Source organism: Cygnus atratus, chromosome 2 (genome assembly GCF_013377495.2).
Source record: "Cygnus atratus isolate AKBS03 ecotype Queensland, Australia chromosome 2, CAtr_DNAZoo_HiC_assembly, whole genome shotgun sequence".
Classification (NCBI taxonomy): domain Eukaryota; kingdom Metazoa; phylum Chordata; class Aves; order Anseriformes; family Anatidae; genus Cygnus; species Cygnus atratus.
The window spans coordinates 66,425,212-66,448,404 of NC_066363.1; the positions used below are offsets into that span (position 1 = coordinate 66,425,212).

Sequence of the window (23,193 nt, forward strand, 5' to 3'; positions counted from 1 at the left end):
CCCCAGCTCTGAGAAGCCTACCAACTTCAAAATATACAGAAGTTTGTGTAGCTGTTGTGGGATACTGCTCATTAGGGATTCCTGCTCAAGTGGCTCCTTGAGCTACTCCAACAGAACAGCCCAAGACCATTTCGTGCCTGCCATGGAAAAGTCATGTTTCTCAAAAGAGTTCTCTAAGACTTCTGTATGGAACAAAAATTCCAATACTTTGCAGCTCTAGCAATTCAGTTTCTTTTTTCCCCCCACTTAAAGGCAATAAAATAACAAAGTTCTTTTGTATGCTTCAGTGTACAGACACCAAATATTTTAACAGTGCATCCTACACGAGATAAGTGCGAGATTCTTACCAAGGCATCTGCTACTGCCTCTTCCACATCAGAACCTGTGTTCAGAACTCGCATAGCACTAACTGATGATGACAATCTACTTGACTGACTAATTCCAAAGCTGGTACCTGTTATAACAATAACAAAAATGAACATATAAACATTTCAGTTAGAATTGCAACATAGAATATTAACACCACACTCACTTTAAAAAAAAACCCAAGCAGAAGAAAAACATTTGATTTATGCTTCTATTAATTACGTACTGGCTGAAATACTGGCTATTTTCATTCTGCACCCCTAAAGATATCAGCAAAATGTACAAATGAAATAAAAAGCAAGAGTCATACATGAAGATTCTATTCCAGTATCACAGAAGCAAAAAAATGACAAGCCAATGGTTTTAACTAAAAGAACCTGGTGCTGCCCTTTTTGGTATCTTTTGTTTGTTTGTTGAACATCTTCATTTGGGTTTTAGTTTCATTTAAAAAGAAAGCAATTACAATAGGGAGGCTACAAAGAATACTGATTAGAAAACTACATGCATAAAGAATGCTCTACAAATACTGAAAAAAATAATGGAAAACTAAAAGTCCTGCAAGTAAAAATAAAGTGATTGTTGTTAGGGAAGAAAAGAATTAACATTGGGTCATGGGGGTGGAGACAAAATCTAGCAGCACATACACATCTATCTGTATTATTAAAACCACAAAACTCAAATTAATGTAAATTATATGCTTTTTAAAATTGAACTATGAGAATAACCAAGTGGGTGGGGAAAAAAACATCCAGGATGACTGCACAGATGACAGCAAAGTGTACTCATCCTTCACCTGTAGCCCCATAAACATCAGGAGTGTAGAGGGCACCAGTGGATCTGGAGTGATGTCTGGAAGCTGCAATAACAGGATCATATAAACCCTTTCTATTACCATGGAATCAAAGTGGCTGCAATAGTTGCTTAGAAGAACAAAAGAGTATTTATCAAATAGATTCAGCTTTAGCACAAAAAAACTGAGCATTACACAGAAGGAAAAAAAGCTTCAAAAAAGATCTTCAATTATGTAGAACAGATAAATTTATGTATGTTGGATATTCCATGCATTTTTTTAAATGATTAAAAGCAGATTAAAAGCAAGTATGTTCAAGTTCAAAGAAAAAAATGTGTAGGTACACATGCACACACACACACACTATCAGATTCCTCAGAAATACCTACGAAGTTCCACTGATACCGTTTTTCCACTGCAGAATTAACTCAATTTTACATGTTCAAGTTAGAGAGAGAGAACTCACACATCAAACAATGTAATCCACAACGAGTGACTACCACACAAACTTGCTGTGCTGGCAGTTGACAATTGGTACTAACTTGAGTTCTTGCATATGTGCAGATAAGCCAAACTCAGTTAAAAATCACTGATTTGCAGATGAAAGTTAAAATGATTCAATTTTAATTAAAATTTTAAATTTAATGTAATTAACATTTCACATTTGTTTTCTTTCAAGTAAAATGTGAAATTGAAACATGTTATGTTAGTTAGTATGGCTCATGACAATTCTTTGAAGTTATGGAAAGTTGAAATCAAAGATCCTTAACGACTTCTGAATACAACCAAGTACCCTTTTTCTTCTGACACTTGAATAACTATGGTCTTTTACAGACTCTAAAAAAGGTGAATCACTACTGCTAATTTTTTTTCTTAAACCAAGCAAAATTAACGTTTTTAAACAAGCCATCTTCTTTTGTCAGTTCACTTAAGTTAGAACTTCACAATCACATAAATGAAATTTACTTTGCAAACTTTAACGGAATTCAAGTGTCCAACCAAAATGACATAAACCCCAGATATAACAATTTAATAAAGAACTGTAAATGCAAATATTTTATGCCTTCTGGATACATAAAGTAGTAAAAATAGAAACCAGGAATTAAATGAATCATCCTTTACTTTGATTAACATACACAATTTAATAAGAGTCTGATTTGAATCAAATAACCCTGACATGGACCAAATCACATCTGGGAAAGCACACACTTCTAATTTGAGTGAACTACAAATTGATTCTGAGCCCTGTAAAGGTCCCAGAAAGAACACTGCTTTTTTCCCTTTAAGTTCCCAGCTTCTGATATAAAGTATAGCAATGTATCTTATGCCAAGCTAAGCGTGCATGCAGTTGTTTAGCTGGGGAACTTCATTTTGCAAATAACACTTTATAGAGTAATTGGTTCTTTAAAACATACATCTCAGCATGGAAAAGGACACAGGACAGAATATATAAAAACAAATGCATCAAGACTGATCAAACACCAGAAACTGTGGAAGTATTTACTTTCTATTTTAAGATGAACCAAAATAATAAAAAAAAACGTTTTAAGAGGACTCAAAATAACAGTTTATTTCTTGACTACAATATGGAATTTTTACTGGCCTGATATTTAATATCTGCCATATGTATAAGAAAAATTGGTACTTCCATTTAAGTTACCAATCCCTTGTTTCTCACAAGTGGCTGTTATCTCTCACTTTGTAGTCCTATATTGAGATGTGAGATTAAAGAAACACTTCAGGCAGAAAAGCAACTAGATAACAATTGGGTCATTTTATGCTCCAAAGGGCTTAGCATTTCTAACAAAAAAATTCTCTGAGAAACAGACAATACAGGTGACATTTCCTCCCCTCTCCAATTCTACATACAACCGTTTCCAGCTACAGATACTGAGCTGAATTTGGTTTATTTCATCTTCTACTTGTACTCTTGAAAATATTTTTTTTTCTTTAATAGAAATCAATAATATCCCATAAGACAAAACTGGTCCAACAAAACACTGAATGACATTTGAAATCCATCAAGTAGAAAGAAACATTTATTCCGGATATAGCTTTTTATTTTAAGCTCTGAACTCATATAGTCACTACTTTGCATTCTCTACGTTATCAGACAATTCAACCTATTGTATTTTTACAAGTACTTGTTCTGATATCCAACACGAAAATTAAATTCCATCCATAAAAATAAAATCTCAAGTAGCATCCATCCCAATGACCCATTAGCTAACACTATTATGTTTGATACACATTTATTTATTTATTAATGGCATTTGATCAGAAAAATCAAATGTAAATCAGATTTCACGTGCATGAAATTGAATTCAAGCAGTAGGGTAGCAAAAGTAGCAAGAACAGATCCGGAAAAATCTCGTTTCTGCAGGAAGAGAAGAAGCGTGTGTACTGCACTACAGTCCACCGGCTGTGCTTTAGTAAAAGATACAGATTTGTTAATGGATCCTGCAAAACATCTACCTTTAATTGAATTTCCCAATTAAATAGCATCTGGGTAAATCAACATTAGTTCTTGAAACAGCCTTAATTCAATTAATCCATGCTTTTCCAGTGAAACCATGGCTGGCAGGAAGCATACTGCCTTTACAGACAGACTTCCAATGCTAATTAAGAGGACAGTCAGGTGCTTAAATTTGAGGTAGAAACCTAAGATTCAGTCGTTTCAGAATAAACTTAAAGACTGGAATCACAACACCCTAAACTGCAAACTACACTTGAACAAAAGGATTCATATTTAAGATTAAATGAAAGGTAACATCAATAAGAAGAAAAAAGATCAGTTTCAGAAACAGAGAGAGTTCTGTATTACTGAAACAATAAAGAATCTAGCACTTAAAATACTTTTATCAAAAGTTTGCTATGAATCTTGCAGCAACCTGGACAAAAATACATAGAGATGAGAGGTTTCCCTAATCTTTAGTCAGCAGCATGTCAAAACAATTACAAGTGAACTTTCCTGTGCCTATTCATGTTTCAGAAACGGACACCAACATGACAGGTCTACAAAACCTTTTAAGTATCAGGCCAATAAACTGAAGCACTTAACTGTAAAGAAAACTTTTGCTTATAGCAGCTCTAGGAATGAGGACCAACAGTAGCTATATTGTGTGCATGAATGTTAAAGTTTTCAAGTCCTCTTTTCTTTCTTCCCTATGTAGCAACATAGTTCAATTACTTAGCACTTTTTCTAGTCTGATTAAAAATAGACTGCAGAACTGTACTTTGGTTCATCTGCTTGGATAAGGACTTCACTACTTGCCCTATTTATTTTTAGGAAACTGAAAGCAGCCTTAGGACACAGCTCTTCAGCAGAGTGGTCTCTTATCTGCACCACTACATTTACTCACTCTATTAGCAAAATAAAGTGTAATTTTTATTTTTTCCCTACAGAATACTGTGATGATAGTATTGCGAAGACGACATAAAATGAAGTGGATTTTCTTTATGCACCAAGACGGTTCATTGACTAGGCAGTAGTTTTGAGCATTAACAGATCCTATTTGTTGATGCAGGGAAAGGTGGAAGATGACAGCCAAATTGTATTCTAGTTGGTCAAATCCTTTAACGGTATCCAAACAATGAATGCTCTAACAAAGAGAAACAATTTCAAAAAAAATTTCCAAAAGCAGGGATGCCCTTTCAAAAAAAACTAGGTGCTACGAATCACACATCTTTCCAAACTCTTTGATTTAAGGTAAGGCTAACACCAGCAAAGCATTTAATTTTGAGGTATACAACCCATTCACACATCGGTCAATTCTCCATCAAAGTAAATGGTGAGCGAGCCAAAGGAAGGGAAAATCACGGTGGCCCGCTACAGGCTAAATGGAGGAGGCATGGATTCACTACGTGCAAATGATGAAGTGCAAAGGCAGCCATGCACAACAAGGGGCTCTGAGTACTTACCAAGGGGTGGAAAAGAGCGGACAGGGCTTGTGTCCCTGCTACTTTCACGGCTGGCCTCCCGACTGCACCCCTGACTCACACTAGGCCGAGGAATGCGGCTGCCTCGTGCTAGTATGATTCAGGGTACAGACAAACAGCAGCACAGAAGGGAGAAGACATAAGAAAAGTTGCAGTTTTAATGCAATTCTGTTTTTCCAGAAAGATCAAAGATGTATTTCTAAGAAAAGGCACTTATGATTACATTGCATTTAAGTATTAACTGTTTCCACACACTTTCTTGATTGTGCTAAATTACATATATACATTATATATATTACATATATATATAAGTATATATATAAGTATATATATACTTACATATAAAAGTATAGCCAGTTCAATTAAACTATTTCTTTGTACAGCTAAAAAAGTGGATTTACCAACTCTTTACAGGATGGTTGAAACACCTTGAAATAGACAGACTGAATAAGCAATGAAAAATAATCCAATCAACAGTAATGCAAATGAAAACTTCAGCTTTCTTAAGATGAAAAATCTAAAAACATTACAACTGGGGTAAAGATCAAAAATACAATATAAAAACCAAGAACAGCGGCAATACCTCTGAAATCAAACAATGTTTTTCAATAAAGTGTATTAAAGTGCAATCAGGTTATACTGTGAGAGTTAGGAAGCATGACATTCATTTTTGTACCATGAAAGTATATATACACGCACACATATCCAGAGGACACAGAAGTTATAAAGAAAACCTTTTCAAAATTGTAGCACTTTAATCATTTAGAGGATGTGATACTTTGGGGAGAGGGAATTAAGAAGAAAGGAGACGAAAGCAGGAAGAAATTGAGGAGAAAGAGAACAACTACTGTATTTTGACAGCACAAAACTCTCAGCTTAAATTTTAAAAACTGTCTTGTGTATCAATTACTAGTCTCAGCATCCAGGCACGTTTTATGTTTTTATCTATATGTATTCTAATTTTACCATCTACCAGTAATTAAATGCAAGCTGTAGTTATCTAGCACATAAAGCAAAAAGGCCTATGAAGAAAAGTTATTTATCAATTCTTACCTACTGACAATCTAGAAGGACTAGCTTCTCTACTGCATCCCTGACTTCGTGGGATTTTGCTTCGTTTTTGTGCAGTTGCAGGACTCACTAACACTCTCTGAACCCCTGTGTTCATAGTAGAAAGTGTGGTTGTTGTCAAAACTCTTCCAGGAGATCCAGATCTACTGCCAGCTGAAGGTAAAAGGAATGAATGTAAGTAACAGCATAAAAGATATACATAAAAAAAAAGATTTAAAAAGCAAACAAACAAAAACAAAACACACATTAGCAGGAAAGTGGTGGTATATTGAAATGGTCTGACAAAACTTACAAGGTAAAAATGTGAAATATAAAACCCTGGTCCCCCTGGACAAATTCTTATAGCACTACATTCAAAGTAGACACAATTATCAACACAAAGAAGCATTTGGTATGGTATTTAGCACTAGGTATGCTCAAGAAACCACAAACATTATTTCCCATTTTTGTTAATAGTTCCAATGTCCCTGACATGGACATTGGTGTATTTTTATTTTAATTATTTTTTTAAAGTTGCATGGTCTCACTAATCACATTTTCTATTAAAAATAAAAAAGAACATCTAGAAGGCTAAAGGGAACAACTTTAAACCCGTGACTTCATCATTATTCCAGCTCTTCTAATACCAACAATGCTTTAATAAAAATAGGTATAATTTTCTTAACATACAAGCTTTTCTTCCATGCTTCTTAAAACCATGGGTTCTTCAAGCACTACTCTTAGAGAAGCTAACTAAAATGTCACTGAAGACAACTTGAAATATTCACATTCATTTCTGTGGAGGTTACTCCACAAATTCAAAGAAAACTTAACTAAGCTAAAACAAGCTAAAAAAAAAATTGATCAAGACATTCTATTTAAGCACCTTTTTTTTTTATAGCTTACAGTTTATCGAAATTGTACATTCTGAAGTACTGTAACCATTTACTTCAACACAGCATACCCACTATGAGAAACTGTTCAATGACCCCTAAGTTATCTCCATCCTTTGGTATTTCAGTTGCAGAAAATTTCAGTTCTAAGCCCTAACAAACAATCCATTCTTCTTTGACCAATTTATACAACCAGTTGATATAAATGTACTCATATATCCAGCTGCAGTATTTAAGAAGTTTGACCAAATATATATATATCAAAAAAATTTTAAATTTTTTAAAAAAATTTTAAAATTGATCACATAACCCAACCATATGACTACAGTTATGCTATCAGATCTATAATCTTAACATGCAACAATCTCAAGTAAATTTCACAGGATACTTCTTATGAGGCATGTTTAAAAAAAAGTACAAGTTTATTAAAGCTTGACTATATGGGAAATGAAACAAAATCCCAAACAAAACAAAACATATGCTGGGTGGAAGGGAGAAAACTAAAACAATATACCATGCATATACTTTCAGATTCATTGTTTGAATTCAAACTCAATGTGGTTATTTAGCAAAATGTCCTTTTCCAAGCTATGGACCTATTCAGCAGAAACAATAAATATGGTTTTATACAGCCTGGGAAAAGCAAGCATAGCTTCTACACTGAAAAAAAAAAAAAAAAAAGCAATTCTATAAAATTGCCATGGTCTGCAAAAGTTAAGGGTCTGGCAGTTTCTTTATGTCAGGGCATTTCAACTTGAACTTGATACTATTATGCCTTCTCCTCGCTCACCAATATTTATCTCTAAACCAATGAAAACGTTAGATAAAGTTTCCACTGTCCCAAAAACTTTTAGAAGATTTTCTTTGATAAGTCAGAAACTTGAAAACTTACTCTTGTCAAAATATGCTGATGGAATGCAAACTTTCATTATTCCACCTTTTGTTTAAAATCTGACTTGCAAAGTGTACCACTATTGCCTACATAAACCAAATACAGCTGAAACATATGAAAACAACCTGAAAATGTTATTCCAACAACAACTGCATTGGCATACTGTTGTCAATACTACCATCAGCAGTGGATCTGAAGAACTAAAGCTAACTGAAAGAAGCACAGCTACTAAAATGGAATTACAAAATGACAAAAACCTTCCAACTCTACTGCCTTCTAAATAAAAATTGTGTCACATTAGATAAGAGCAGCATATGGAAAAAAGCAAGCAAGAATTTCTGCTGAATAGGGTCCTTAAAATGAGATATGTAAAACAGGTGATCAAACAATGATTTATACACAAATTCTGTAGACTCTTACCACCAATGGGGTTAGCAGACTGTGATCCTGAACAAGTGTAAAGGCAGGATTAGGGTAGGGGTTTATAATCCATGAAGAGGGAGGGAGCAGAGCAGATTTTTAAATGGATAGCAAATGGAAATAAGAAAGCTTTAGTCATTTCACACAGGAAAAAAAGCCACAAGGGGGTTATGCTAAAGCAGTGCTTTTAAGTAGTTTCCACAATTGAAGAACTAAGCTCAGATGCTATGTACAAAGCAGATGAAGCAAAGCTGCACAAGCAAATTATAGTTCTTCAGCTTTCTAATCAACAACTGGGTAATACTGAAGAATTACATTTCAATTAAACATGGAAATGTAGCCTTCAAGTTACTTTAAAAGAATATTAAGTTGCTAAAGAAGTTCAAAAAATTCAACGGCTGAACAAAAAATACACACAAGGCCAAAACATATTTTTGTTTAAGACAGACAGTAAAGGAACTGAATTACAAGTGATGTGGATGACAAAAAAAAACTTTCACAATGGCACATCTGAAAAGACTTGCATATAATTTTGCATTTTCCTCTTTCAGAATTTATTTGATGTCTAAAAGAAAGAATGTTTCCATTCAGAAATTTCATTCTTTTTTTCTGAATGAAGACTGTAATAAAATTTTAGCATGCCTCGCTGAATTACCTGGCAAGCAAACAGAAAATAGGAAGGAAAAAATTGAATAATTTTTTCCATGGATAGAATTAAAATAATGGGATATATATTGTACGCACATTTATTTTCTGCTACAAAAGTATCTTCTGTAAAAGCATTCCGATTTGCAAGTCTTTCATGTAATGATCTTTGAACAAAAGTACGGAATAGTTTTAACCCTAACTTTATGTAAGGGTCTGTGTGACAGTGGCTTTTTGTTCGTTTAAAAAACATAAGCTTAAATCTAATATGAAACTGTTCTCCTACTATAAGTAGAGGAGAAAAAATAATCCTGTGTGTGTGTATGGAACCATCATGAATCTTGTTCCCCATAATGCCGTGAAATTTTTCATTTACATAAAGAAGCAACACCCAAACAGCAGGTATACAGTGCCTGACAATTCTCCTTCACCTGTCCATTTGCATTTGCCCTGTTTATCTTCCTTAAAACATTTCAGAATTCTTGTTCTCCCCCACTTACAGGTTATAATGAGCAAAACTGAAGGCATCAGTTCTGAATAGAAGTAGTGACAAAACGCCCTAAATTAAAAGAGCTCTATTCATATATTTAACTTTACACATCATCATCTACATAGACACACACACCTAGTTATTTCAGTATCAATTCAGCTTATCTCTTTAGACACTGATACTGTGGAAAAAGTAATTCTCTTGGAAAAAAATTTTGATCATTTCAAAAAAAAAAAATGGAAAAGCTTCAGGTTGTTTCCCTGAACAGATAGTCAGTTTAATGTGACACGACATTTAAACAGTAACCTAAAACTTCTCATATGATAAATGAAAATCAGGTTTTCTGAAAATTTTATTTCACAAAAATTGCAAGCATTGGATCAGATTTAATCCAACTGTAATTTATGGAAAACGAAGTCTATAATGCAAAACTGAATGGGAAGTACTCTAACAGATAAATATTTCTACCATTAAACACAGAAGTAAGGGGGTTTATTAAAGTAAAGTTGATATGGTTAGTCATGGCAAAAATAATTACAAAATTCAAAGCCTACATAACTTATTATCTTTATAACATTTGACTTGCCAAACTATAGGATTGGTCAATTTACTTAAATTTTATCATTAGTTTCTTTTCCTTTCATTAATTACATTGCATTTCATTTAATTAAAAGATGCTTAATTAATTTCACTAAATGAGACGAAGAAAATCTGGAAACTACAGGTAGGTTAGTCAGAAGACATCTGCTGCAGACATCAGTTAACATGAACAGATTACTATAGGTCAGCCAGCACCAAAAAATGTGAAGGAGTCTGGTCTTTTTAATTAACAACAGACTGCTCAACAAGATCAGAAATTTTGCATTTGGTTTGATTTCTAAGCACACACAGAAAATTGTCATGGATCAGCTGACATACAGTAAGGTGTTTGTTTTAAACTTCTGATTTCAATGCAAGCTAAAGAATCGATTATAAAGTCATGGTTTAGTGTTTTTTACTCCAAAGAAGAGTTCGGTAAAGGTAATCTCTGTCATACCAAAAATGAGTATACATCCAAGAGCTAGAGCCTAGCCCAAAATAAAAACTGGTATTTCTGGCTGAATAAGTAAGACTTTTTGAAAAAATGAAAGATTAGGTTTTAAAGCTAACATTGAAGGCACCATTCAGCCTACCCAATTTTCTGTATTACTTGTTGATATAGAATATGTAACTGACATAGATATTTACTGGTATTGTGCGTTGGATGGCGGGGAGTGGGGGTGGGGAGGAGGGAAGAATGTTGAGAAGTTATAATTGAAAACAGAATTTCATTTCCTGTTACTTTATCTAATTGAACTGGCAAACTAAGACCTAGCCTAGTATTTTGCCCAGAGAAAAACAACATGAATCAGAAAAGCATGCAAATAGCACTGACCCAAAACACTGAAAAAATACCTTCATTTTTCTCTGGCGATGAAGAACCTAAGGCATAGAACAACAACTCAGTATGTAGCTTTTTTTTTTAATTAACTTTGACTGTAGCCATTGGTCAATGAATATATGCTTAAGCATTTGGCCTCTTTATCAAATATATCTGAGAAACAGAAAATACATACGCTGAGACTGAGAGACCACTTTGGTTCTACTCCGTCCTCTGGAGTCTGTTTTAGAGTTTCCAATACCAACAGACAGCGTTGAAAGCTTTGTTCTTACACGACCTATAAAATAAAATTTGCATTAAATGAGTTTTTCCACAGCAATGTAGAAAGCAAAGCATTAGTAGCATTTACTAATATTTTCTTATGTTTCTGTACATAAAAACGAAGCACAACCTAACTGGTGAAAATTCACTTGGGATAATTAGTAGATATTTGAACACACCTTGAAAGACTTCGGAGTTGAGGGATCAAAATACTTCTAATGCTACATGCTTCACTAAACAATTTACATGTTACCATTTAAACACGCTGAACTAGATCTTGATCCCTACATAAATACATTGATTAAATTACAAAAAGGGAAATGCATGAAATACAATAGGCAATATATCCACTAACGAAGTGGATACAGTATTCTCTGATTACTTATGGCTGTAATTCTACTTTTGGTATCATCAACTACAAAATGAATCTTGATCATCTGTCGAATAGGGTTCTCAGGCTTATTCTTAGCTTCAGCGTTCTTTTTATAAACCTGAATACTAGCTTTACTATTACTAGGGATTCTACTGTCTTCTTGGCCTTGGTCATAGTAACTTCTACTGGATTTTCCAGTCCATTTATTTACAAATTTGCAAAGTCTAAGTACATTTACGTACATCTAAGTGTCAGCATGATAAAAAGAAATACTACTCCTCTCAACGGATAGAAGTGCTGAGGAAGAACAACTAAAACAATGAATTCACTACTCTCCAGTATGCCAAACGATCTTATCTCTGGGTTAAATCTTTCTGCATTATTAGCCATATTCCACTATGTTTAGTGAGTCTGGTGGTATTAACAAGGTTAGGAAGACCCTTGTTGGATGAGTTGTATGAGTTATAAGAAACCAAAGGATTATTCATAAAAAAAAAAAAACAAGCAAAAAAACCTAGTAGAGTTCTGTACTGTTTCCTAAGCCAACCTCTCAAACAGTAAAAAAAACAAAAAAAAAAACAAAAAAAACCACAATGCTAACCGTACTTCTTCAAAGTTTCATAAATGAAACCCAAAAAGCTTGTGCAACACGGATCTAGATCAACAAGTAATCCACTTTTACAAACAGCATAATTAAAATGTTTTCTAGACACAGAGTCAATATTTGACCCATAATAATTAGGTAGACAGACTGTTATTTAGTTCTAGCCTCTTTAAGCTTTCCACACCAGAATTTGGAGACCAACCAAGTTAATATTATTCATCCAAGCAGAGGGAATAGCCATAGATGAGAGTCTACAAGAAGAGAATCAGGATAAAGGAGGTTATTCACTAAACTACTAGAAAACAATCTGTTAGCAAGACTAGTTAAATGAACTAGTCCAAACTCTACTAGTTATCCCCGTGCAATGGTAATGTTTTCCCACAGAATGCTGAGACTGCAAGGCATATAACTTTGTTCAGAATTTGGCCCAAAAACATGGGAATACAGAGTGCCACTATTTCAGTGCTATGTGAAATTAGCAATTGGAACCTGGTTCAATTTCAAAGTAAACACAAAAAAAAAGTTTGCATTTGTAAGGCAAAAGAATTCACTCACATTGAATCTCTCCATCCATTGACTAACGACAGGTTTAAACATTAACAGCATATTGAAAATTAATTACCAAGTCTCTAAGAGATGAGTAATAGCAGCACTTGCTTCCCAGAGCATAAGCACATTTGATGAATTTTTCTGTGACAAAATTTGCTTAAAAAAAACTAAAACTATAAAGCTCCTATATTTTCACACTGAAAATGTTAAGCAATGACACTTCTATTGCAGATGAGTACTTGAGAATTAAAATAAAAGCAAAAGAATTTTAAAAATACTATGACAACCAAGTATTAGATGCATATGCTATCTGAAGTTATGAATCTCCACAAAGCCCCAGAAAGACCACATTCTACTTTCAAAGCTTAATTTGTATCAATGGAAATATGAAGCTCAAAATATTAGCTGTTCTAACAAAATATTTTCTTACCATCTTCTGAAGCTGTTCCTAAACAGAAAAAAATAATAAAATACATGATATTCAAAACAGTACTGTGTCTTCAATTCCTTTTTTGAGATTAATCTTATGAATCTGGACAAATTTTATCAAGTCAGGAAGAACTCTAAAGCTTGTGTTGCAACTCCATTATTGAACTGAAGCAGAATTATCAAGAAATATCCATACTACACTTTCAGTGTTTTACAGTAAGTTAGTATATAGCACCGCCTTCCAAACTTGTCACAAAAACATGGGAAACAAAAATAGGGAAAAAAAAATGTAAGCCAATTAAATGAGATCCTGATCAAAACAGGCATTACAAATATTCTAGTACCAGCTCTTTTGACAAAATAAGACATACTATTTTAAATCATCTCTGAAAAAAAAACACCAAAAGAACAGCGTTTCCCACACTGGACAGTGATATTTCAATAGAAACTGCTAGCAAGGAGAATTTCTACGAATTAAGTCTGTGACTATTCTAAAAATCTACATATATGAGATCAAGTTTTGCTCAGAGAAGTGATTAGATATAATCTGAGCATGCTGTAACCAGATTGCACTTGAAGAAGTATGCCATGTTTAACAAGGGTAGACTGACAAAATGAGCCAGACAAATCTGACATCAGTACATATGAATTTATGAGAAACTATCTGAACTCTAAGGTCTCCTGAAATAGATCTGCTTATTATGAAAAAATCATAATAATCACTATCAGTGATAAAAATGGATTAAAAATCAAAAGGGTAATCCCATTTTTTGGGATTCAATACTGCTCCTGCCTTGTAGGAGAACTCTGATGATTCAGCCCCTTCTGCTATCCTGAATCTTCCTAGCATTGACTTCTTCATATTATAGTATCCTCGAGCCACTCCCTCTAAAATGCTGCTTGGTGTAAATTTTGATCCTTCTTCACAAAATCAGTTACAGAAATATTTATGCAGATGATCCTCAGTTTTCCCAAATCGAATTTGCTCGTCTGCATTAAGAAACTAAACAAAACAAAAACTAACCAAACAAAAACAACAACAACCACCAAAAAATAACATTCTTCTACAGCTGCATCTTCGAAAACTGTTCTCAGCAACACTTAAGCCAGACTAACAGAGCTAGCTTGTCCTAGAAGGGGTAGTTCTGCTTCTCTTTTCTCTATCTTTGTGCTACCAACCACCTGGTTTGGACAGCTGAAGGTTCACTGTCAGTTCCAAGAGCTAAAACAAAAACAAAAAAACAAAACAAAAACAAAACAACAACAATAAAAAACACAGCAAAATGCACTATTCATTTCTGCTTTATGTAATGAGTTTTCCAGAGTTTGTTCAGCTCCAGTGAGTGGTTCATAAGAGAGTATTACGAAGAACTAGTGAAAGAAGATTAGTGGCAGAAGGAAAAACACCTATTTCTTGCAGGTAGCAGTTAGATCAGATCATAAACCACAGTTTAAGAGTCAAGGTGTGTTCATTTTGTCATGCATGTCATCTCTACAGATTATCCTATAGAAAAAAAAACGTTGCTCTGATCAACTGTGTAGCACTTTCCCTACTTCTTCTAAACAGCTGTGCAGGACACCTTCCACTAGGTGTGATTACTATTCTCAATAAAAGAAAAAGCCTATACAGGTGTCCTTCAGAAATTTTACTCCTGGTGAAAATGTGCAAAAACTAATAAAAGCAAATAAACATTTGGCACAGACAGCCTAGATCTGATGCAACACAAGGAAATCTGATATGGAAGTAAGTGAGAAAGACACTACGACACTGCATGAGAAAAATCATATCTTATTAAAATACGCTTGCCATTTGCAATACTCCAAAATGGCTAAAATTCTTTCCCAATGTATGTCTTGAAACTGAAGATCGGCACTTTCATATCGCTTGGGATTCAGGGTTTTTAGAGGTCTACCTTCCTATTGTTTTCATTTCTATGCATAGTTTGTATAATCATTTCCTCAGGCGACTCAGTAATCTAAGAAAAGGAAAACAATACCTGCCTTGCTTCCAGTGAATTGCTCGTTCTTCAAAGCATATATTGTTAAAATACATGTGCCAAGAATTATGAATTAAGTAGCAAACATAGTTGACTTGTGAAGTGTTCCCCAGCAATAAATTACAACCAGAATTATCAAGCATCAAGCTGGGACTCGCTGTCACTTCATTATATGGGAAGTAATACTTGCACACACCTGAAATAGTATAATGAGCACTATGAGAAACCTGATTCACTGTTGCTGTGCAATTAGGATAAAAACATATGCCAACTCCCTCCATGAGTTTTAAGAAAGTCAGCACTCAAGTTTAGCTGGAATACTTGGTAAACAATCTAAACAGGTAGTTCCTCTTAATAAACTATTACTGAATAGAATTACATTGGATTATATGACTTACAGGCACTTAAAATTATGTGGTTAAAACAGATTCTGATGGAGTATTTTTAAAAGTAAGATTTTACTTTTATTTTAAAAACACATAATTATCTGCCTCTTCTGCTTTCCCATTGCTGTTCTGCCAAAAAGTCAAAAACATGACTTTAAAGGTGAAACTATGGAAGAACATGATGAAACTAGAGCTAGTTAAGGCATTTATTCATTACAGAATTGCTCTGTAATTAACAGAGCTTTTATTTTTTTTTAAATGGGAGTAATATCCAATTTCTGATAAAGCTTCTGTTGCTGATACAGATCAATCATTCAAAACGACAAATACATATATACAACGCACATATTAAGACAAAGATTGCATAGGTGTTAATGAAATACCACAGAATTTGTTAATCAACAGACATGCAGTAAACATCAAATATTTCACATAAAAGACACTTTAAAATAATTGATAGAATTAGAAGGCAGACTAAACAATTTCTTACCATCCATCTTGTCAGAAGTATCCTCTTTGTTGAAAAAGTAGGCAAAGAAACATGGAAAACTTAAGTGTGTTAGAATAAAGGTGTTCACAGCAGAGTCATAAAACATTAATTAAGGAAAATACATTAATATTAAATCAGCAGACATGTCTATCTGATTTGTGCATGTATATGCTAACTTAAGTAAAACTGGTTTTGTATAAGGTAACTTAAGTAAAATTGGTTTCCCTCATCCCAAGGTATTATGGAATGGGGTACAAGTACCCTGCAAGGGATACTGCATCTTCTCTGTATTACCCAGATTTGAGCAAGCCCTTATATTAAGATATTAATCAACTGTTTCTTGCTTGGTGTTCAACAGCTACTGAAACATCACTATACATTTATGCCATTACTGAACTACAATATTTCGATTTTCTACAAAACTTGGTACTTAACATGAAGTCCCATCACTGGGTAAGGGACAGAAGGGCAATAAACATCACAATAAAGACAAAGGCAAAATGGGAGAAAGTTCCACTCTGGTTTAAAGCATTAAAGATTTACCAGTTCAGTGGGAAGGCAGTGCATATTCTGACAGCATAAATCAGAATTAAAATATTTAGTGTGAGACACATAATTACAGCTCAAGTCTCCTCAAAAAGGACATTAATAATTGACTAGCTTTGCTATCCTTAACATTCAGAATAACTAAAGTAGAGAATGTCCTCCTGCTTCTAGAACAAGTCTTAAACAACAACAACAAAATAAAAACTGCAAGAACATATAGATACAAATAAGAATTATTCTATTAATAATAAAGTGGGAAAGAATAAGTGGAGACAATTACAAATTATTATGCTTATGAACTTGTCATCTGAGGCTCTACATTTTTCAGTAGTTTAATCAAAAGGTAGATGTTTCTCTTTAAATAAGCGTGAGAACGAGTCAGGATGAAACTGAAAAGTACTCCTTTTGCATGGTTGTAAATAAACCTTTGTCACCTTCACTATTACTACCCTTATACCATCCATAATAGGATTTAACTTTTCTACTGTCTATTGCTAGTATCACATTATGTTATCATTTCAATTCAACACTGTATTCTTTTCTACATCTTTTCTGACTACATCTGCCAGAAAGACAAAACTTTCCAGCTATTCAAATCTGTCAAGAAAAAGCTGATTTTGACTTATTGCCCATGTATTCACCACTCCCCATCTACAAACCACAACAAGAATATGCTATTTCTTTCTCTCTATTATTTCCCTGTATAACACCACCACTGTTTACTTCCCTGAAAACCTCTGTGTTTTTCTCAACCCCTGCTTCTAAAATTCTTGGCATAAATCACACATTGCTTAAGACACTATGAAAAAAACGAACAACAACAACAAAAAAATTCCGACTAAAGGACCGGGGGGGAACTGAAAGTTGGCCCTGGGTAGCAGGCCCGGTCGAACCCAAGTGGTGGGTCAGTAATTTCAGCGAAGTTCATAATGGGACACAATTTTGGAAAGAGGAAGGAGGCCCATGGCAATTGCACTCATCAGCTCGGGGTATATACTGCTTGAACAGAACAGGAATGGTGGCGGTAGGAAAAAGCATTTGCTTTTTCCTCTTTTTACTCTGTCTCCCAGATATGATTGTACCGATCCTGGACGTAGCCCTGTAAACTGTACAGCACGTAGTGGGAAATGAAACGCCACACATGTCCAGCTGAGAAATGGGACTTGGCTGAAGTGCTCATATAGGGCATTTTTTGGATCTGGATGTGGTGGCAAGAGCACAAGCGGGGGGACAATTCGATGGTCAAATCTTGAGCTGTCAGCGTGATAACACCACTAAGGAACAGCATGTGGTGCGGGTCTATTGCTGGAGATGGCAGGATGAGAATTGGATGCGGGTGTTCTTTAAACATTTCTGGTCAGCTTATAATGACAGGCCGCCAAAGAGAACTGAATTGTAACTGTAAGTGGAAACCCAATGTGGGAGCTTGGAAGTGCGCATGTACGAGTACAAACGGGGCAGACATTGTAACAGGACCACTTGGTAACAAGGACACTCTGTATTATCACGCCCCAAAAGGTAAAGAGGGATGGGATGGTCCTTTTCCAAATGGGACGTGGGCCCTAAAGGGACATTATTGGGTGTGTGGCAAACATGCTTACAAAAGGCTACCCGGAAACTGGTTGGGAATATGCTATGTGGGGTACATAAGACCCTTGTTCTTTTTATTGTCACAAACACAAGGAAATCATTTAGGAATAAGATTATATGATAACCTGAACAGAATGAAACGATCTATTGATGCTTCCTTAGCTGGGGGTAGCGCTCAAAAATGGGGAAAGGATGAATGGCCTCCTGAAAGAATCATACAGCATTATGGGCCAGCTACCTGGAACCCGAATGAGTTGGTATCAGGAGCCCGAGAACCTATTTATAATTTGAACCGAATAATTAGGTTGCAAGCTATCCTCGAAATTGTAACCAATCAAACAGCGACGGCCTTGGATATTTTGGCTGATCAATCCACTCAGATGAGGAATGCTATCTTTCAACATAGAATGGTCTTAGACTATTTACTAGCAGAAGAAGGGGGAGTGTGTGGAAAATTGAACAATTCTAATTGTTGTTTATAGATTGATGATAATGGAAAAGTGGTTAAACAGATAACAAAGGAAATTAGGAAGCTAGCCCACGTCCCAGTACAAACTTGGAAGGGTATGGATTGGGATTTGTTTTCATGGTTGCCTGGTGGACCATGGGTTAAAAGGATGCTATTTTTATTTTTATGTGGTGTAATGACATTATTGTTTATAACTTGTATGATACCTTGCTTTACGTTGTTGATACAGCGAATAATAAATAGTACCCAATTTGTGATGACTTCGATAGAGAAAAAAGGTGATATGTCAATAATGATGCTTAAGAAATGGACCCCCCGAGAACTGACTGATGAAATCCAATTGTTACTAGCAAAGGTTGAAGAAGCGACACGAATTGATGATATTAAAAAGAAGATGAGGGATTGTAAGGAATGGTCCAGCAATTCGTGTCCTTAAGGGATTTGAAGGGTTAACATTGAGACCCAGGTCTAGGTGAAAAGAGAATAAAGGGGTTTTTAGAGAAAACTGCTGACTGTTGCACAGGATGTGGCACCAGTCTCTGACATCCAGCCCAGAGGCTACTAAATAAGGAGGAAGGGGGAGCTGAAGGACGACTGAAGGACAAAGCCTGGGAGGAAGACTGCGGGACTTCAGCCCGAGCGACCCCCGACAGACCACCAGAGACTGATACGCAGGCGCCCCTGGGAGGGTTTCGGACTCCGGGAACCAATTATAATAACCGTGCCTCTTCTAGAAGTAGTAATGAATATGTATTAGCCTAGGAGCATAAAAACCAGCCACCTTACGTAACAGGTGTCCGTCTTGGTGGAGCAGAGACTCCCGGCGCATCCAGCGCTGTTTGCTTGCCTCTTCGTTTAATAAATTGTAATCTTTGATTGCAATCCTATTTGAGACTCAGCCATTTATAACAGGAGGAACTGAGAATTCCCTCAAGTGATAACAACAACAAGCCTATCTCCTCCACCAAGCAACCTGAGCAGCCTAACTTCGATGTCCACCTTCTTCCCAGCAGGTTCTGAATCACACTGTGGGCACTAGAGGGAGCCCACAATCGTATGTTAAAGGCCTGTTTCAAGGAGAGTATTCCTGTTCAGCAGCACTGCCAATACTCAAACTTGGTCCTAAAATCAGTGATGTTTAGACCACTTCAAGTAGGAATTGACGACAAAACAATCAACTCATTTAAAATAGTTTTTAACTAAAATTATAATTAAAGAACACAACTGAAATGAAAAACATAGCTTAAGTGTATACTATCCTCTCCCAAAACACAACATCAATTGAAAAGTAGAGGTAAAAAAATTTGAAAAGGTTAAATTCAAGAAGTTTTTATATATATAGTGTGTTTATAATATATATAAACAACTCTGCCTCTCCTGTGCTCATGTTTGGCAATACAGCTATTAGAACTTGCACCCTTGACAATCTAGCAGGTATACAAGTTGAAAAGAAAAACTAGCCAGTTGGGGTTTTTTTTTTTGTTTGTTTGTTTGTTTTTTAAACACGGAACTTCTCCCCTATACTATGGATAGCCTAAAACAAACAAACAAACAAAAAAGAAACATAGAATAACAGAATCTCCTGAGTTGGAAGGGACTCAGTAATCCTTGTGAGTCTAACTCCTGGCTCCACACAGGACCACCCACAAATCAAACCCTATGTCTGAGGGCACTGTCCAAACGCTTCTTGAACCCTGGCATGCTCGCTGCTGTGACCACATCCCTGGGGAGCCTGTTCCAGCGCCCAACTACCCTCTCTGTGACATGCCTCATGTTCCTTTATTCTCCCCACAGGCTGATTTAATTAAAACTTGGAAGTTCTAGTATCTGAAAACCACCACTACCAGAAGTGTTTTCCCACTAGTTTGTAATCTTTAGAACTTTCTAACAGCAAGCATTCCTATCAATGAAGATTATCACCTAGACAAAAACTTGCATGCTGTTTCATGAACATGCTTCAGAAGATTCCTCTGAAATCAGCATTATATGCTGTTGTGCAAAACCACTTCCGTATTACACGAAGCAGCCACTACTTAACACAAAGATGTCTCATTAGCTGACTATTTTACAACAATGCTAAAGAGTTGAGAAAAAACAGGAAGTTGAGAGTTCTGACGCCGACTTCCTGATTACTTCTGGAAGCAAAAAGAGCCATGATCACCACCTGCTGTTAATTGAAGCTACCACTCCTTCCAATACTTAATATAATTCCAGATTAACACATTTAAAGATCATAGTATGAATATACGCTTTACATCAGCATTCTTCCAGCACAAGAAAAATAAAACATCCAGCAAAATCAGCAACTTACATGAGAAGACATCATCTTTTGCAACATTCCAACAAAAATAACAGTGACAGTTTTTCAAAAGAAGCTGTGTCTTCCCATAGCTTCTTGATGTAAAGCCTCAAAAAACATTTCACAGTATAGTAAAGATGTTTCCCTCACCTAGTGAAGCGTAAGATCCTGGAGGTAGACCAGCTGCTGACAAGCGCCCAGCTCCAGCTGTCTGTCCAGCAGCATGGCGAGCCTTTGCACCTGCGGCAGCATTAACGTCAATGTCACTGCGAGACCTCTGCAGGGTTCCTGGGCTTGGAACACTCTTGCTGCTGCCTGAAACTAACAAACAAGCAAATTAGCTGGTAAGAAACTGAATGAATTTTATTTGCAAGGTTAATGTTTTCTATTGCCACAGCATACCTGCAGAAAGTACAGAAAACAATGTCATATAATGTAAGTCAAGTCAATATAAACACAGGATTAAAAAGACATTAGGCAAAAAAATGTGGCCAAAAGGTAGCAAAAAACTAGAATTTTGGCCATGAAGTGCAGTTAAAGAACAATTCATTTTACAATATTAATAATCTTAAGGACAAAGTATTACCTTTTCACACTGTGTGCTCCCCCCCAATACAAATTAGGTAATAATGGACATTTCTGGGGTTTATTACATTACTAAATGCTTCACAAATGTAACAAAATTCACAGCATCCTTTGCGATACTGAGAGAAGATAACATTTCCACACTTCAGCTAAGGTAAAGCCTTGTGCAAGCTGAAGGAATACTATGAGTTACTTTGGGCTTCATCTTTTGTAAAATGTTTTTTATTCACTTCCTGTTGTGTGTCAGATGTTAACTATTCACTTAAGTTAACTTTCATTGGTTTCCCCCCCATAACTGTTTCAGTACCCAGAAAACAAGCACTCTCAATTACTGGCCACTTGTAAAAATGAGTTCTATAACCTCTTTGGCTAGAATTACAAAGACATCCTGTAAAAACAGAACAAAGATTCGACTCTGAAAACTCAAGACAAAAATTGAACTCTTTCAATCTATGTTTTTTATTTGGTGGTTTTTATTTTTATTTATTTTTTAAATCCCTTCTCCATAAAGAGCAGCAGCTACTTGGGAATAAATGAAGATATAAGGAGTCCTTCAATTCCAATTGTGATAAGCCTAATTATAACAAATGGACAATAGAATAATGCTTTGTTTCTTTGAGAATGGCTGCTCCATGACAAAACTCTAAAAGATTATTGATGAATGGTTCCAATACATAGCAAATTATGTTTCTTGCTTTCAACAACTGAAAAATACATAAAATCTGAGCATAAAAACCATAAAATACATTTTAAAAAAATTAAGTTGCATTTTAAACTTTTAATTCAAAGAATTTTAAAGAACAAGTGTTGCATGCTTATATAGCATAGGTTTACCTCTGCCTGCAAGGCTTGCTGGGCTGGCTGCAGACCATTTAGAAGATAGAGGACGACTGGAAGAAAAAAAATTCAATAAACCTGGTTAGTAAGGGCTTTTAAAAATGTGTCTGGTGTATCAGATCCAAAAAGCAACAAAACACAGTGAACTGAGAGGGAAAACACAATGTGTTCTGTTGGTTTTTTTTTTTTCCTCATCTTCTACTTTTTCTGAATAGTTTGGAGAAACATTACATACAGACTGCTAAGGAAAACACAATCAACTTATTAGATCATCTTCTACATTTTATAGACTTACATCTTCATCATAAAACATTCATCCTTTGATAAATAATAAGCACACTTTGCTAATACAAAGTTCCAGTCACAGAAACATTTAAGGTAACCACTACATCGTTTTAACCGCAGGCTTGATCTTCTAAATCATCCGTCATACAAAAATATTGGGAGATAAACAGAAAGATTGATTTACGAAAGAAATTATGTTGTGTCTGCAGTAACAGCGGAAAGAGGTGAATCATTTGTAAGCCTTCTCCAGTCCCATAACTGAGAATTCAGTTACAAATTAAGAAGAAATATGCTGGAACCACAAAGCAGCTAGATTGAATTCTCCTTGTTTGACTGCTAGAGGTTCCCACGGTTCGTAAAAGGAAAAAAAAAAAAAAAAAAGCATGTCTCTTCCTCTATGTTTTCTCTCCATTTTCCCTTTAACTTTTACTGCAAAAGCAGGTAGTTGGCAAAGCATAATTGTTCAGTCTACTTAAGTTAAACTGTCGTAGTGGGTTTACGTGGCAAGGTTTTGGTAGCAGGGGGCCATAGGGGTGGCTTTTGTGAGAAGGATCTAGAAGCTGCCCCATGTTTGGTAAGGGACCCACT

General features: G+C 35.3%; 1 protein-coding gene across 3 annotated transcripts in view; it reads right to left on the reverse strand.

Annotated features, from left to right (window-relative positions):
• Positions 1-23,193, reverse strand: part of CLASP2 (cytoplasmic linker associated protein 2) — a 142,201-nt gene that overhangs the window by 32,611 nt on the left and 86,397 nt on the right. For 2 of the 3 annotated variants that reach the window (XM_050708581.1, XM_050708580.1), the window contains exons 17-22: positions 22,318-22,373; positions 21,049-21,219; positions 11,081-11,182; positions 6,149-6,319; positions 5,078-5,185; positions 348-454 (exon numbers count right to left, since the gene is read on the reverse strand). In XM_050708581.1, the coding sequence (XP_050564538.1) occupies positions 348-454; positions 5,078-5,185; positions 6,149-6,319; positions 11,081-11,182; positions 21,049-21,219; positions 22,318-22,373 (715 nt within the window). Of the gene's footprint in view, positions 1-347; positions 455-1,159; positions 1,223-5,077; positions 5,186-6,148; positions 6,320-11,080; positions 11,183-21,048; positions 21,220-22,317; positions 22,374-23,193 lie in introns of all 3 variants that reach the window. The other variant, XM_050708579.1, reaches the window with a different exon arrangement.